The sequence below is a fragment of the Suncus etruscus genome, chromosome 17 (assembly GCF_024139225.1).
Source record: "Suncus etruscus isolate mSunEtr1 chromosome 17, mSunEtr1.pri.cur, whole genome shotgun sequence".
NCBI classification, from domain to species: Eukaryota; Metazoa; Chordata; class Mammalia; order Eulipotyphla; family Soricidae; genus Suncus; species Suncus etruscus.
Window position 1 is genome coordinate 38,921,679 of NC_064864.1, and position 19,156 is coordinate 38,940,834.

The 19,156-nt window shown below is 33.7% G+C and overlaps 1 protein-coding gene and 1 non-coding gene across 2 annotated transcripts in view; both read left to right on the plus strand.

Annotated features, from left to right (window-relative positions):
- The window catches only part of LOC125994862 (cytochrome P450 2C19-like), a 28,986-nt gene that overhangs the window by 2,283 nt on the left and 7,547 nt on the right, over positions 1-19,156 (plus strand). The window contains exons 4-7 of the mRNA XM_049764389.1: positions 1,140-1,300; positions 2,624-2,800; positions 7,599-7,740; positions 18,460-18,647. Coding sequence (XP_049620346.1) covers positions 1,140-1,300; positions 2,624-2,800; positions 7,599-7,740; positions 18,460-18,647 — 668 coding nt within the window. The remainder of the gene's footprint in view (positions 1-1,139; positions 1,301-2,623; positions 2,801-7,598; positions 7,741-18,459; positions 18,648-19,156) is intronic.
- On the plus strand, positions 6,566-6,698 carry LOC125995565 (small nucleolar RNA SNORA51). Its single transcript, XR_007491065.1, has one exon. It is a non-coding gene; the product is annotated as a small nucleolar RNA SNORA51 (small nucleolar RNA).

Sequence of the window (19,156 nt, forward strand, 5' to 3'; positions counted from 1 at the left end):
TTTTTGTGTTACACTAATATTGTAAAGGAAAAAATATTTTCTTTTTTCTTCTAGATTCTTTCTTTTATTCCTTTCCTTCTTTTCTTTCATCTTTCACCCCTCACTCTCGATCTTCCTCCTTCCTTCCTTCGTTCCTTCGTTCCTTCGTTCCTTCCTTCCTTCCTTCCTTCCGTTCCTTCGTTCCTTCCTTCCTTCCTTCCTTCCTTCCTTCCTTCCTTCCTTCCTTCCTTCCTTCCTTCCTTCCTTCCTTCCTTCCTTCCTTCCTTCCTTCCTTCCTTCCTTCCTTCTTTCCTTCCTTCCTTTTTGTTTTCAAAGCTGGCTATTCTCAGGGCTTATTTCTAGCTCTTTTCTGAGAAGTCAGTTTTCACAGGTTCAAGGGACCATATGGGATGCCAAGAATTAAATTCAAGTCACCCACATTTGTACAGGCAAACATCCTACATGCTGTGCTATTCCTCCAGTCCCTACATTATTTTTTCTAATGATCTCTATAAACAAATCATTTAAAAATTTTAGACTGTATGCTCTTACCTTTAATATTTATGCTTAATTTTCTTAGGTTTTTTCACACAGAAAATGTTAGATATTGTTTTTAACTATTAAACAATATAATTGCTTTATTAAATATTTTAAATATACTATTTAGAGACACTTTTTGTAAATGAGTAAAATATTTTAATTGCTTTCTTTTCTTTTCTTTTTTTTGTTTTTGGTTTTGGGGCTACATCCAGTGACACTCTGGGGTTACTCCGGGCTATGTGCTCAAATATCGCTCCTGGTTTAGAGGACTATAGGGTTGCTGGGGATCAAACCGAGGTCCGTCCTGGGTCAGCCCTACCACTGCACCATTGCTCCAGCCCCTTAATTGCTTTCTTTTAATTAAATTTAACTGTCAGATGATTTAAATTTTTTGATTTATATATAGAACATCAATTATATACCTAGGTTGAAATATACCTAGTATATGCAAATTTAATGTAAAAATTATCTTTCAATTTTTTTTAGTTTTGGGATTTTTTTAAGGGAGTTTTTAGGGAATATTTTACTTTAAAGGTTGAGTTTTTTCTTATTCATCATCTAAAGACAGTATTTCATGTGCGTATTTTAATTCTATTTTAAAATATTCTCTGATTATTTAGCTTCACCTTGTGATCCTACTTTTATCCTGGGATGTGCTCCATGCAATGTGATCTGCTCCATCATTTTCCAGAATCGCTTTGAATATACAGATCAAATTTTTCTAGACATGGTGAGAAGATTTAATGAAAATAGTGAAGTTCTGAGCTCTCCATGGGTTCAGGTGAGGCCATTTCTTTTTCTTTTACTTAAGAATTATTTATGTTTCTTTTACAAGATTTTAAACCAATGTTTGTTGTGCCTATTCAAAACCAAAACAAAACCAAATAAAAAAAACAAAACACAAAAAATCAACCTGCCACACCCACCCCAGTTTTAAAATGTTTATTTATATGTTCTAGATAGGGGATCCCGCCTTTTTCATAAAACCTTGGGATATGAATTATTTTGTTTTAACTCATAGTATTACTCCTGACAAAAGAAAAGTGGATGGAGCCTAGAGGGTCAAGTGGTGTCGGGTGCATTGGTTGAAAAAAATAAAGGTCAGAACTAAATATCCAACCGAAGTTATTGACAATAAAATCAAGAGACCCAAATGATAGCAAGTTAAACACAGAATGCACCTACTATACTAATGAACCAGGGAGCTGAGTCTGGAGGTATAGAACGCAATCTGAGAACATTGGTGGTGGGAGGTCAACACTGGCGGTGTAATGACCCTAATTTATTGTCATTATATGTCTGAAATAAAACTAGTAAGGACCTGAAAGAAAAAAAAATAGAAGGGCCAGAGCAATAGCATTGCATGCAGCTGACCCAGGACAGATCTGGGTTCAATCCCCAGTGTCCCAAGTGGTCCCCTGAGCCAGGAGTGATCTGTAACCCCTGAGCATTACCGGGTGTGGCCCCAAAACCAACCAACCAACCAACCAACCAACCAACCAACCAACCAACCAACCAACCAACCAACCACCCAACCAACCAACCGAAGAAACAAACAAGGGGGATTATCCGCTTGCCTTGCACAAACTGATCTGGTTCACTCCACAGCAGCACTTGTGATCCTCCAGCCCTGTTAAGAGTGATCCTATCACAAAACTGAAAGTCAAGAGGAAGCTCTAGGTATTGTACAGTGTGGCTTTAAAAAAAGTCAAAAAAAAAAAAAAAATAAAGTGTAACTCCTGAGCACAGAGTCATTAGTATCTCCCGGAGTATCTCTTGGGTGTTGCCACAAAACCACAAAATGTTAATCTAGTAATTCCAATATTTTAAGAGTACGTGGAAGAATTAATATATACTTGATAGAATCAATAGATTCTTTTATTCTGCAAATATTGTAAATATAGGATATAGATAACATATTGAACAGCTGGTTAAACATTCCATCAGCATACAAACAAATAGTAGCTATTTCAAAAATAAATATTTTCTTTCAAGACAAAGCTATTTAATTGAATGCAGGTATAATGCAGGTTATAACCAGATTTGATATTTATATGTATTTTTTAAATGTTATTATTTAATAAATCATTATCTTCTATCCTAGATCTGCAATATGTTTCCTATTCTGCTTGATTATTGCCCAGGAATTTATAAGAAAGTAGTTAAAAATGTTGTTCATTTTAAAAGTTATATTATGGAGAAAATTAAGGAACATCAAGTGTCCTTGGACATTAATAATCCACGGGACTTTATTGATTGTTTCCTGATCAAAATGGAGCAGGTAAGAAGTTAATGAAAGTTCATTTACTTAATTATTTATGCACTTTCTGGTTCATTGAATAGTTCTGTATTTACTGGAGATCTTTCAAGAATTATAAAAACAATGCTCTCAAGTGTTTTCACTGTGCTTTATATGCACGAGTCTACTCTAAGCATTAAGGAGGATGGGAATTAAACTGTTTAAAAAATAAGTAGTATACATTGTACTGTTCTTCAGTAACTAATAATTCACATGAGAAGTGAGAAAATTATGCTTTAATTGAAATGAAAACAATTACAGAAAATGTCAAAATATGTGCTATATAATATATGTTAATTAATATGTTATCATATGTTATAATATGTACATATTACATACATATAATGTATAAAGAAAGGAAAAAGAGGTTTCAGGCTTATGGCTTTAATGTCTGGAGTGTTCAGAGAAACCTAAAATATTTTCAGTAAAGATAGGGGAAGGAATTTCAAACATGTCAGTAATGCATATAAATATACATAGATCTATGCTTTGAAAATATAAAAGGAAAAACTAAGAAATATAAAATAGAAGTCATTGAAATGGAGGAGGAAAATTGTATTTGAAAATATGAATACTGTAACATTTATTGAATGATGAGATTAGATATAATTAGATATAAATTATTAGTTTTAATTACTAGCTTTATAGAAACTTTAAATTTCAATTGAGAATCTGTTATTTTTCAAGATTGTTGTCTTGATTATTCTGGGCCCACTGAATTTCTCATGCAATTTAGATGAAAGTTAACTATATATTTTTAAGTGAAGCAAGGCAGGTTTTATTGAATAAAACTTAGGAGAATATCAGAAGAGGAAAAAAAGGATGTAGTGTGTTCGAGAGAGAAGAACATGGACTTCTGCATAGTAGAGATGAGCAAGCAAAGAAAACTAGAAATAAGCAAAGGGAGAACACAGGCTTAAACAACAAGCCTAAAGTTGCCAATTTCTGAATGGAATACAGTGGGAATTATGATAGAGATTACATTAAGCCCATAAAGTATCCAAAGATAATTCTAATTTAAAAATGGTCATTTTGTTGAATTCACAATTTGTAAAACCTTTAGCTCTAAATGCTTTCTAATGTTTCCACCACTCCACAGAATTGTACCATTTCCATAAAGTGGTCACTTTCTAAGCCTTCTACATCATATGTGTGTACTTGAATTTCATGTTAATTCTCCATGGATTTGTACATTATGTATATGTAACATAAAAATTCTTGTAGCATTGTGATCTTTTGTTCTACCTTCAATCACCAAGAGTAATGAGTTTTGGAGGTTCAGGTAAGTAGTATAATGTATTAGTACTTAGATTTTATGTTTGAAATACTTAGTTCATAATGCACCATTTAATATATATTCTAATATGTTTTTCAATTCATTCATTGATAAACATTTTTGTTGTTTCTATTACTTGGGTCATAGTAATGCTGCTATATAAACACGAGCACAATTTTCTTCATGGCCATATCTTCATTTTGCAGGGTACACTGGGGTAAAACTAATAGGACATGTGGTAATTTTATATTCAATGCTTAGAGTAATAATTTTTTCATAATGACTATAGTATTTATAATCTCACAATCCATAAGTGAGGATTTCTATTTTTTTACATATTTTCATGCATATTTATAAATATTTGTATTCACTAATGATAACCTACTTAATGTTAAGAAGCATTCCATTTGACTTTGATTTACATTTCTTAACAATGATATTGAATAAATGTATGTAGCTTTGTTTCCTTGGATTATTTTTGGCTTACTTTTTTGTAGATATGGGAATTAAGTTCAGTTTCAGTCACACAAGTCAACTGCTCTAAAACCAAACTACTTGTCTAACTCTAAATGTATTTTTATGGTCTTTTTTATATCCATATATATTTATATCTTTATTGTAGAAATGGCAATAAAGTCATTTGCCATTTTTCAGTTGGGTTGTTTTCCTCTATTTTTGAGCTATAGAGTTATTAATATATTTGTACTCTATGCCATTATGTAGGTATGTAGTGTAAATGACTATATTGTCATAACACATCCTTGATTATATCCTTTAAAGCATATTTTTTCAATTTTTATGTAATCTCATTTATATATATTTGTCTTTTGTTATTCAGTGTCAAATCTAACTATTATAAGATTTGAGGTAGTGAAGATTTATCTTATATTTTCTTCATACCATTTCATTTACAGGGTTGGGTCCTATTTTAACATTTCCATCATTTAGGGGCCATTTTTCCCTTAAAAATTAAGCGACTTGCCTTGCGTTCAGCTGACCCTAGTTTCATACCTGGCCTGTATATATTACCTTGAGCATCACAGGAGTGATCCCTGAGCACACACCTAGAGTCAAGCACTGACCACTCCTGTGTATAACTACAAAAGCAATGATTTGGGACTGGAGAGTTAGCACACCAGTTAAGGCATTTGCCTTATAGGAAACCAAAAGAATAAATGCCAGGAGTAAGTCCTAAGCACCATCAGGTGTTCTCTCAAGACCCACCATAAAACCCAGACAAAGAAACCCACAAAATTCATGCAACCAAAAAACCTGATTTTATCATTTTAGGTATATTTTGTATATAAAGTTATACAAGAGTTCAAGTCCATTCATTTACTAAAAAGTTTTTATTTAAAAAAGTTTTTATTTAGTCACAGTGAAATTACAAAATTACATATAATAAATTTCAGACATAAATGTTTCAATGAGTTTCTTCACCAGTGTCCATCCACTTCCTTCCACCAAGTCAACTCTCCCATTTGTCTCACATCAGTCTCTACTAAAACAGGCTTTTTTTCCTTTTATTTTATTTTGTATTGTATTGTTTTTTCCTAGAGCCACACCCAGGGGTAGCTTCTGTTGCACAAAGGTTACTCCTGGCTCAATATTCAGTCCTGGTGGGCTTGGGGACAATATGGAATGTCAGGGGTTGAACAGAGGTCAGCCACAAAGCAATTCAAGGACCTTCCCTGCTGTACTATCTATCTGCCCAAGAGGCCCTCTTGAGATATATCTTTAGACATATATTTATATTAGATAATATCTAAATTATAATTATATCAATATTTATTAATTATAAATACATATATTTATATATAAATGACATATCTTCATGTATATAAAAGACCTATATTTTTAGACATATAGTTATATATGTATAAATATATATGTCTAAAGATATATATATCAATTTTTGCACTGTGACTTACAGTACTGCTGTGATAGGATTTTGTATATGACACTTTACCACTTTAGCACCACCTCTTCCTCCCAATTGAATATAAGAATGTGGTTTCCCAAGTGGGCAACACATAGATGGCTTCCCACATGAACTCCTTTGAAATCTCCCTGGCAGTGGGGAAGACTGACAGTAACATAGGATAGAAACACCTGAGACATGAAAAGAACCATGGCAAAGCAGTGCAAAAAACCACCAGGCCTTGTGAATTAAGATTGAATCCTGCAAACACAATCAGTAGTAATCCCTTATATAACCTTTAATGTGGAGTTAATTCCCTCATTCAGTATCATTTTGTTATGATAGTTCTCAGTGTAATTATTTCTGTGATTGCACCAAACAATCTCTGTGGTGAATCTCTGAATGAGAAAAGTAGAAAGCCTGTCTAGAGTATACGCTGGTGTGGTGTGGGGAAGAGGAACACTTGGGATATTGGTGATGGGAATGTTGAGTTGGTGAAGGTTTTTTTTTTTTTTTATGTATTTTAAAAAGGAAAGAAAAGAAAAGATAAGGCCTCCCAATGCGTACTACAGGCTGTGTTCTTTACACTGACTGTATAGAAAGAGGAGGTGCAGTAAATGCACCCCATATACACCTCAGCCCAGGCCCTTTGCCTGATCTGTATTGTGAATGGGGAGACATGGAGGAAAAAAAAAAATTAAGTGGAGTTAAGAGTGAAATGCTTAAGATGTTCAGTGAGCTCAGAAATAAAGGAATGTATTATGTGAAGCCATTGAATAACAGGGACACAACTATGTAGAAATTAATATTATTCAAAGGATTCACTGTTTTTTATACTCATACATAGTATTTATCATATAATTTTCACTTTATAATTAGAAGTACATCATAGAATTATTGAATGTGATATTGATCATTTGTGACACTGTATTGTTTTTGTTAATTTGTTGATCACTAAGATATATTTAAGCCATATTAGCTAGCTTACAATTTTGGAGTGCTCATAATATTTAGTTCATGTAAGTTTTAAATACAAAAATTACAAAAGCTACAATTAAGAAAAAAACTTACTAATAGTTCTCACAAATAGTGGATTTATTCCCCGTCCAGAAAATATGATGTTAGTGTCAATTCATACAGTATTTGAATATCTGGAATATCAGAATAAAATGTCAGAATTAAATACCTTCCATTACAGAGTATTTTATAATAGGCCTGAATTCATTAATGATTCCTTTCATCCCAAAATGATGTCTACTCTGCTCTTCCATTTCAGTTTGAATTACAAAGAAGGAATAGAAGAAATAATTCAATCAGTTTTCTGAATTTCTCACTGATTTAAAGATGCTGCATGAAAAACAGCTTAATGAACAGAACATTTACATAAGCAAAGGATAAGACAGTGGAAATTAGCTTTTAGTCACTTGAGCTACATTGCTTTATTATACCATTGGTAGTTTTTTTCTAAAATATATCTGAAATCTTATATGTAGGCTTACTTTGTATGACAATCTGAGCCATCTTGGGTCAACTATAATTCTGGAAAATTATTTTCTCAAATAATTTTATGAAAATTTTTTTAGACAAAACAGAATCAAGATCGGGTGTTTTTGTTAGAAAACTTGGTGATCACTGCATTGGATCTATTTGGAGCTGGGACAGAGACAACAAGTACCACCCTGAGATTTGCTTTGCTCCTGCTGCTAAAGCACCCAGATGTCACAGGTATTGTTTGCACGGTGGGCAGGGAAAAATTTAGAATGTCTCGATAGACACAGCAAAGGCACACAATAGAATCTTGTTTTTCTTAGAAAACCTTTATCATTTAATCATCTGCTACCTGCTTAATTTTCTCAAATGTAATGAAGAGAAAATTATAAAAATCTTTATATAATCAGGGAGCATGACTAGGATAAATGAAATTACAGTGTAAAATAAAAAAGAATAAAAAAAAGAATTGGATTTTATAGGAGGTTATTTGTGATGAGATATTCATCATGAATTGGCAAGAATTGCTTATTTACTTTTATCTGAAAAATTAATTTGAATAATATCCATACTATCAAAGATATATCGTATACTGATAATGCACTGTCAGAAGCCAGGAAGTGGAAAATAGAAATATTCATCTCAAATCAAAAGTAAACATTTTAGAAGTTAATTACTTTATTTAAGCACCGTGGTTATAAAATTGTTCATAATTGCATGTCAGTCATAGATCATCACTAATCACCACCAGTACACTTTTCCTGCAACCATGTTCCAGTTTCTTTTTCAATATTCTCTTCTTTATTTCTGGGGCAGGAATTTTGCTTTTCTCTGTGTATCTCTCTGTGTCTCTCTGTTTCTGTCTCTCTCTCTCTCTTTACCTTTTTACACTGTGGTTTGCACTATTTTTTTAAAATTCCCCCCCCCCCCAAATCGTTTGCACTATTTTTAATGAAGGAATACCATGCACGTCACATTTTTCCCTTTTAGTACCCAGTTCTTGTCTGGAGTAATCACTTCCAACTGTCATTGTCATAGTAGACCTTCTCTACTCTAATTGCATTCACTGCATTCTGTGACAAGCCTCCTTCCATGGACCGTCTTTTTTTTTTTTTTTATATCCCACAAATGAGATTTTTCTATGACTATCCCTTTTCCTCTGACTAATTTTATTCAGCATAATACTATCCATATACATCCATGTATAAGCAAATTTCATTACTTCACTTTTTTCTAATGGTTGCATAGTATTCCATTAGGTGTATATACCAAAGTTTATTTAGCCACTCACCTATGCTCAGGCATTGGGTCGTTTCTGAATTCTGGTTATTGTAAATAGAACTGTTATGAACATAGGAGTGCAGAGGGCATTTCTACATGATGTTTATGGATTCCTTGAGAAGAATGGTATTGCTGGATCATATGGAAGCTCAATTTCCATCTGTTTTGAGGAATAACTATATTGTCCTTCAAAATGACTGGAAGACTCTACATTCAACCAGGGGTAAATGAGAGTACCTTGCATTCTTTCCAGCACTGGTTTTCTTGTATCATGCCAGTCTCTGTGGTGTGAGATGATATCTCATTATTGTTTGGATTTGCCTTCCTGATTATTAGTGATATGGAACATTTTTCCATGTGCCTTTGGCCATCTGTATTTCTTCTTTGAGAAATCTCTGTTTAGTTCTCCCCATTATTGGATGGGGTTAGATTTTTTTTTCTTGCTAAGTTCTATCAATGCTTTGTATATTGTAGATTTAAATTCCTTATCGGATGGGTATTGGGTGAATAGTTTCTCTCATTCCATGGGTAGTCTCTGTATCCTAGTCACCATTGCCTTTGAGGTATAGAAGTTTCTCAGGTTAATGAAGTCCCATTTGTTTATTTTTGCTTTCACTTGCTTGGCCATTCATTTGATTTCTTGAAGATGCCTTTAGCTTCAATGTCATTGAAAGTTTTACTTGTTTTTCTCTATGTACCTGATGATTTCAAGTCTGATACAAAGATCTTTAATTCATTTTGATTTGCCTTTTGTACAGAGTGTTAAAGAGAATTGTGCGTTCACTTTTTGAATGTACTTGACCAGTTTTCCCAACACTATTTGTTGAAGAGTTTTTTTTTTGTTCAATTTTTTTCCTTTATCAAAGATAAATTGATCTTATTATACCATGGGTCAGTCTCAGAATATTGTTTCAATGTCTACTTGGTTCAGAAGTTGAAGGAATTCTTGGTGTCTCTGTGCAGGAAGGTATGTGCATGAAGTTGGCAATGTGGGATCAAAAAATTCAGACACTTGGAGTGAAGTTCCATCTTGTCTCTTTATTCTTGTCTTCTCTCTGAGCTAGAGCAGAATATTTATACAAATTTCTTGGTAATCCATCACAATTGCAATCATTACTATTTAGTTCTTTCACTGGACTAGACAAAATCCCCAGGATAAGCTGCATTTTTAACTTTACCAAATACAGGGCAGGACACAGCCTCCAGCCTCTGTGCTTCTTCAGCAGAGTCAGTACCTAGAGACTAGATATTGTGTTGCCCTTGCTCCAGTGCATGTATTCTGAGCTAAGGCCTAAAATATTAACCTTAAATTTACTGCACTTGGGCTAACAGAAAAGCTAGGTTTGAGGGTAGTTAATAATTCTGTAAAGAATAAATAAAGAATACTTGCATCTAACATGGCGTGCTTATAGAAATCTGAGTGGTCTTTAAGAGAGGCTCAAAGAAAGCCCTTAGGATGTTAGTGAAGTTATGTGAGAGTAATATTTATGCTACATTCCCTTTTACCTTGATGTATCATGGACAGGTGACCAAGGTCTTTTAGCTTCATAATGCTATACTTTTTGTAGGTACAGACAGCTTTTCAAGCACCCTCCATTGCTGGTACATGCAGCTTTTTCAAAAGACCCTTCTGTTAAAGGTACAGGTGACTTGGGCCTTCTCAAATTTGGTGCCTTTGGCCTCAGAGTCAGAGTGGGTGGATGTAACAATATTAAGTCTATTCTATTGATCTAAGGGTCTGTTTTTATTCCCATATCATGTGGCTTTAATGACTGCTGCTTATAAGTTGGGGGAAATTGATCACTCCTATCTTCATTTTCCCAACGAATGCTTCTTGATTTGTGGACATTTATTTTTCCATACAAATTTCAGGAGTGTTTGGCCCACTTCTTTGAAAAATGACATGGATATTGTTTTAGAGATTGCATAAAGTATGTATAATCTTAGGAAGTATTGCCATTTTAATGATGTTAATTCTTCCAAACCATGAACATGGTATATATTTCCACTTCCTTCTATCCTCTTTTTATCTTGAAGAAATGTTTTTTTAGTCTTTTTTGTATAGGTCTTTCGCTTCTTTAGTTAAATTGACTCCAAAGGACTTAATTTTCTGAGGAACAATTGTGAATGAGATAATTTTAAAATATATTTTAATATAATATATTTTAATATAATATATTTTAAAATATATTTTCATCTTTCATTATTTGTGCATAAAAGCCATGACATTTTTGGTATTAATTTTGTAGCCTGCCACTTTACTCTAAAAGCCAGAAGAAATAATGAGCTAGAAGAATTTAGGGAACTTGTTAAGAATGAACGTAACAGGGAAAGTACTAGACCAGGCCAGAAAAACAAAAAATTCAAAATAAATTAAAATCTATTTTAAATTTTGAGTCAATCAAAATAGATTGATTATGTAGATATCATTGGAGATACCAAGATTAAGAGATAATTGATTACCAAAGGTCTCCTAATATTACCAATTATTAATATAATTATTCATATTATTATTTATATTTGAAAAGAGCTATCCATCAATATTATTATAGTAAACTATTTTGTTTTTGCTTTTTGGGTCACACCTGGTGATGTGCAGGGGTTACTCCTGGCTATGTGCCCAGAAATCACACCTGGCTTGGGGGACCATATGGGATGCTGGGGAATTGAACCGCAGTCCATCCTAGGTTAGCGAGTGCAAGGCAAATGATCTACTGCTTGAGCCACCTCTCTGGCACCCATAAAATATTTTTTAAATGGTTTTGTTATGATGGCATGCAGAGGCGGGTGTGGTGGCATGGGATGGACTCTGAAAACATTGTTGGAAGAAGGTTGACCCGGGTTGAGGGATTGGTACTGAAACATTGTATGTCTATAACTCAGCTCTGAACAGTATTGTATCACAATAAAAATTAAGGCGCAGCAGAGGGGCCTGCCAACAGGTGAGTATAAGAATCATGGGAGTACCAGAGAGGCAGGAAGAAAATGCCAAAAAAGAAGCAACAATCAAAGACATCATTGTTGAGAAGTTCCCAGAACTTAAGAGTTCATGCACCCATATCCTGAATGCCAAAGAGGAACAGCTAAAAGAGACCTAAATAAAAGCACCACAATGAAGAAAACCACACAGAGAGATAGAATAGTGAAAGCAGCAAGAACAAAGATGCATCCTTAAGATTTACAGCATATTTCTCACAAGCAACCCTCAAGCCTAAATGCAATAAAAGAACTAATTAAAATGAACACCTCACCAAGAATACTTCACCTAATCAAATTCAGGTTTTAAGGAAAGACACACTGATTCATAAATAAATAATAGCTGAAGAAATTTACAGACTCAAAACAACCTTTTTTAAAATAATATCTTTATTCAACCACCATGATTACAAACCTGTTTGCAATTGGGTTTCAGTCATAAAAAAGTACACCCCCTTCACCAGTGCAATATTCCCAATACCAAAGCCTTCCAATCCCTTTCTCCCCCACCCTGCCCAGATTGAAGACATTCTATTTCTCTCACTACTATTGTCGTAATGGTTGCTAGTGTAGTTATTTCTATAGCTGCACTCACCACTCTTTGTGGTAAGCTTCATAGTTAGGGCTGGTCCTTTCATCCCTCATTTCTATTGTCTCTGGGTATTATTACAATGCTGTCTTATTTTTCTTAAAACCCATAGATGAGTGAGACACAGTGAGACTGTATCTATCTCTCTCCTTCTAACTTATTTCATTCGGCATAATAGTTTCAATGTTCATCCAGGTATAGGAAAATTTCATGACTTCATCTGTCCTGACAGCTGCATAGTATTCCATTGTGTGTATGAACCACAGTTTCTTTACCTTTCATCTGTTGAAGGGAATCTGGGTTGTTTACAGAGTGTGGCTATTGGAAATAGCGCTGTAATGAATATAGGTGTGCAGAAGGCATATTTTCGTTGTGTTTTTGTGTTTCTCGGGTATATACCTAGGAGTAGTATAGCTGAATCATATGGGAGCTCAATTTCCAGGTTTTTTTTTTTTTTTTTTGAGGAAACTCCATATTGTTTTTTCAGTAAGGTTCTAAAACCATGCACAAAGGTCTAATCCAACTGGAGTAAAGACCTTGATATCAGACCCGGAACCATAAGGTATGTAGAACTACATGTAGGTAAAATAAAGGCATCTTCAGGGAGGAAGCATCACTCTATAAACAAGTGGAAACGGACTTAAACAAATAGGACTATATTAAGCTAAGAAGCTTCTGAACCTCAAAGATAATAGTGAGTAGAATACAAAGGCCACCACAGAATGGGAGAAAGTATTCACCCAATACCCATCAGACACGGGGCTAATATCTAAGATACACAAGGTACTGACAGAAATTAACAAGAAAAAAAATCTAACCTCATCAAAAATGGGGAGAAGAAATGAGCAAACACTTCCTCAAAGAAGAAATACAAATGGCCAAAAGGCACGTGAAAATATGCTCCACATCACTAATCATCAGGGTGATGCAAGTCAAAATAACAAAGAGGTACCATTTCATGCCACAGAGACTGACTGGCACACATTACAAAGAACAAGAGCAATCAGTGCTGGCAGGAATGTGTAGAAATAGGAACTCTCATTCACTGCTGGTGGGAATGCTGCCTAGTCAAACCCAACCTTAAAAGAACTGAAGGGTGTGCTCTAATGCAAACAAGCCTAACAAACACACCAAACTTCTACAAAAATATGGCACAAAACACTATGACAATAAACTCTCTCAACATCAAGGGACTAAATGTACCAGTTAAGAGACACAGAGTGGCAAAATAGATAAAATTGAATACAACATTTTGCTAACAGTTTTGCTAACATTTTGCCAAGTGGAAAGAATGATTAAAAAAAAAATGGGACTATGTTAAACTGAGATGCTTCTGCACTTCAAAGGAAATGGTGATTACTTGGAGAATCTTTATATCCCCAAACAAGAGAACCTAGATAAAATGGAAAAATTCTTGGACTTCTATACAATTTCCAAAGTTGAACCAAGATGATCTGGAATACCTGAACAGACTTATCATTATTGAGGAAATTGAAATGGAAATCAAACGACTTCTCAAAATCAAAACCCTCAGATGCATTCACTAGTGAATTCTTTCAAACCGTTCAAGACGACCAACTGCCAATTCTTTGTAAGTCCTTCCAGGATATTGAAGAAATATATAAACTCCCAAATAGTATTTTTTATGAAGCTAACTTCAACTTGATACCAAAAGTAGAAACACCATCAAAAAGAAAAAACATCTGTAGACCAATATCCCTGACGAACACAGATGCAAAAATCCTCAAAAAATACTAGCAGATAGAATACAACAGATCATTAAGATCATAAACCATGACCACATCGATTTCATTCCAGATATAATAGGATGGTTTAATATATGCAAGCCAATAATACAATACATCATATAATAAAATATCATATGATCATATCAATAGATGCAGAGGAATCATAGGACATGGTACAGCATGCATTCATAATAAAAATTCAACAAGATGAGATTGATAGAACTGTTAGCAATATAGTCAAGACCATTTAGTACAAGCAATGACAAACATTATACTCCATGGAAAACACTAAAAGCTTTCTGGCACAAGACAAGTTTGCCTCTTCTTGCTACTCCTATTCAATATAGGAGTTTTGTAAGTATTTGTCATAGTCCAGGCAAGAAAAATATATCAAGGGCATCCAGATAGGAAAGGAAGAAGTCAAGGTCTCAATATTTGTAGATGACAAGATACTCTATTTATAAAAACCTAAGGACTATACAAATAGATTCTAGGGACAACAGATTTAGATAGCAATGTGGCAGGTTACAAAATTAATATGTAAAATTCATGTTTTTTCCATATATAAATACAAAAGAGAAGAAAGAAACATTTTAAAAATAAGACTGGGGCCTGAGCTATAGCGCAGTGATAGGGTGTTTGCCTTGCATGCGGCTGATCCAGCATGGACTGGGTTCCATCCCTGGTATCTCATATGATCCCCAAGCCAGAAGCGATTTCTGAGCACATAGCTAAGAGTAACCCCTAAGAGTCATTAGGTGTGGCCCTAAAACAAAAAAAAACAAATAAAAAATAAAAACATAATAATCCCATTCACAAATATGTCTCAGAAAACCAATACCTCTGGGTATTATTCCACTTCATACTATTATTACCATAGGCAATAATACCCAGAGACAACAGAGATGAGGGTGACCAGCCTATGATATGCAGCTTACCACAAAGAGTGGTGAATGCAATTAGAGAAATAACTACACTAACAAATATCATGACCATGATAGTGAGTGGGAAAAACAGAATGCCTCTTTCGAAGACAATAGGGGGTGGGACAGAAGACATGGGGGAGGGCATTGGTGAAGGGAAGGTTGCAATAGTAAAGAAGGGTGTACTTTTTATTACTGAAACCCAACTACAAACATGTTTGTAACCATGGTGCTTAAATAAAGATATTATTATTATTTAAAGAACAAACAAACAAACAAAACAAAACAAAAAGACAGAGAACGGCCCACTAGGATAATAAAACTTAGAAATGATCACTGAACAACAACTGGATACTAAAAGGAGATAAAATAATAGGCATGATACTAACTCTGTAACAATATTGCAAATCACAGATTATAAAAGGAAAAGAGAGAGAAGTAAAAAAGAATGTCTGCCCTTGAGACAGGAAGTGGGTGACTGTGGGAGGGAAACTAAGGAAATTGGTGGCACTAAATATGCAATGGTAAAAGGTGTATGCCTAAAATACAATCGTGAACAATTTTTCAGTTGTGAAAAAACTGTATTATGAACAGTCTTGTAACCATGTTGTTTAAATAAAGTGATTAATTAAATTAAAAAATGAAAGATAATCAAATACCTTGAAGTCAACTTAACAAAAAAGGTGAAAGATCTCTATAAAGAAACCTACAAAACACGATTTCAAGAACAAAATACTACTTCAAGAAATTTTACAAAAAAAACTAAAAACCACTACTTCAAGAAAGAAGACACAGGAAATGAGACATATATCTTTCTCACAGATTGGGAGGATCAACATAATTAAGATAACAATACTGCCCAAAGCATTTTACACATTTAAGTAATACCTATACGAATACTTATGACATTCTTTAAAAAAGTGGATTTACCACTTTTGAAATTCATTTGGAACAATAACCATTCATGAATAGCTAGAGGAATCTTTGGAAAAGGAAAGTTGGAAGTATCATTTCCCCCCAATTTATATTGTATTGTAAATCAGTAGTCATTAAAACAGCATGGTGCTGGAATAAAAACAGACCTTCAGATCAATGAGATAGACTTGAATATTCTTAGACTGACCTGAGGTATATCGTCATTAATTTTTGGTAAAGGGACAAGAAATATAAAGTGGAACAAGGAAAGACTCAACAAGTGGTCTTAGGAGAACTGATCAACTACATGAAAATGAGTGAACTCAGATCTCTTTTTAACATCATGCATGAAGGTCATTAAAATGAATTAAAGACCTTGATATCAAATCTGAAACTGTAAGGTACATAGAGGAATACATAAGCAGAACATTTCATGACATTGAAGCTAAAGGCATCTTTAAGGAGAAAACACCGTTGGCCAAGCAAATGGAAGAAACAAAGATAAACAAATGGGACTACCTTAAACTGAGATGCTTCTGCATTTCAAAGGAAAGGGTGACTAGGATACAAAGACAATCCACGAAATGGGAGAAACTATTCACCCAATATTCATCAGATAAGGGGTTAATATCTAAAATATATAAGATACAACTAAGCACAAAAAAAAAAAACCCAACAAAATCTAACCCCATCAAAAATTGGGGAGAAGAAATCAATAGCCATTTCTTCAAAAAATAAGTACAGATCACCAAAAGAAACATGAAAAATAAGTTCCACATTTCTAATAATCAGCGAGATGCAAATAAAAACAATAACAAGATACTATCTCTTGTCACACATCACAAGTATAAGAACAATGAGTGCTGGACCAGATGTGTGGAAAAAAGGACTCTCATTCACTGCTGGTGGGAATGTAGATTGGCCCAGCCATTTTGGAAAACAGTATGGATATTCCTTAGTAAACTAGAAATTGATCTTTCATAAAATTCAGCAATTTCATTCTTAGGATATACATGTGGAATGCCAAAATACCATACAGAAAAGCCCTCTGTATTACTACTTTTATTGCAGCACTGTTTACAATAGCCAGACTCTGGAAACAACCCAAGTGCCTGAAAAGAGAAGAGTAGCTAAAGAAACTGTGTTATTTTTACACAATTGAACACTACACAACTGTTAGGATAAAAGGAGTTAGAGAATTTGCTTATACATGGATAGAATGGATATTATTATGCTAAGTGAAATGAGTCAGAGGGGAAGGGATAGACAATAATCTGACTTGTTTGATGGATATCAGAATAATAAGTAATAATATGGTAATACTATCAGAGGCAGTAGAGACGAGGGCCAGGAGAACCAATCCAAGGCAGGAAACCTGCAACAAAGAAACTGAATTAGAGCTAGGGTACAGAGAATATACTATGACAATGAAAATTGGAACTGATCACTCTGGACAAAAATGGGTTCTGACAGGGAGAAAGTAATATATTCATGGTCCTTAATTGACAATATTTAAAACCACAGCGTCATAAGGGGGGAAAAGGGAGAGAGAGAGGAGTGAAATGAGATAGGCAGGGGGAGGATAGGAAGGAAAATGGGAAAATTGGTGGCAGGAAAGGGTCAAGAGTGGTGTACATTGACTGAAATTCAAACATGAACAATTTTGTAAGCAGGGTGCTTGAATAGGTTAAAATAAATTAATTAAAATTAAATTAAGTAACAAAAACTAAATAGATTAAAATAAAAGTAAATCAATACATAAAAATTAAATATAAATAAATAAAATAAAAGTATTTGAGTATGAACTGAAATAAATATGCATGATTAAATGGAATCAAGTATCCAAACGTTAGCATAATAGTTGAATTACCTGCACATTTGGTTTGTGTAGTCATGGTAATGTTAAATTAATATTCTGATAGCCCAAAACAATGGTCTAAGCATATTAGAGAAATAGAATAAGGATAATTATGTGTGTAAATGTGTTTATATACCTCTACATGAAATATGTCTTTTGGACAAAGTGGTAAAGATGGTAAATTTTAACTTCCCATACCATGAATCAAATATTGCCTAAAAATAGGTAAGAAATATAAATGGATTTATTATTTAGAAATAAGAGCATAGACCTCAGAATAATCTATTAGCAAGTGCAAGTTGCAATTTTGGCAAGATATAGGATAAAAATAAGGGTCTTGAAAATTGAACATATAATACACAAATATGCTACAACACTCACATTTAGATTCATTGCAATTTAATTGTATTTGACAAATATTAGGTACGATTAGAAATATTACTTTTCTATGTATACAGACCAGTATTTATTAAATATATTAATATTTTAAGAAATAATTTCTGTATTTCACATGTGCTAATATGTAGATGTGCAGATATGAATCTTATGTTTGAAAGAGAGTTATATGCATCAGTAAATTCTGAAATGTAGCTGATGCCTATAATGATGTTAGGACATAAATAATGCCTTGCATGTCCTTAAAATGTGAAAATTGTGTCTTCTCAGCTAAAGCCCAGGAAGAGATTGAGCGTGTGATTGGCAGACACAGGAGGCCCTGCATGCAGGACAGGAGCAGTATGCCCTACATGGATGCCTTGGTGCATGAAGTCCAGAGATATATTGACCTTCTTCCTAACAGTTTGCCTCATGCAGTGACCCGGGACATTAAATTCAGAAATTACTTTATCCCCAAGGTAAGACATATTTCATTTATTCTGATATGGTGGCTCTATTCAAAGGGTCCCCTTTTCACAGTATGCATCCAACCATAAATGAACACAGCGCTCAAAAATGAAATAGATTGATTTTGCATATTCATTGTTGGTGTTAGTGCCTGCTAAAGACAATCTAATAGAGCATTTTGTAATGATGTAAAGGAATTAGAGCTTTCTCTCCTCCTTTCAGCACAGACATCCCAAAGTAACTATTTATAAAATTTTGTAGTCTTAGTGCTTACATTACAGTGATTTTTTTTCAGGTAAGTTTAAGTTTTTATTATAATTAATGTTTATAATGGTTATTTCAATTCAGGGAAGATGTTACATAAGATTTTAATTTTATTGTGAAATAATAGTCATGCTTCATTTTATTTCTTAATGAATATGCAATGATTTGAACAGTATTTAATAAGAAAATATTGGCTCTTGCTCTTTTTTCCTCACTGTGTGACCTACTTTATTATTCTTTGTTATTAATTACTTCA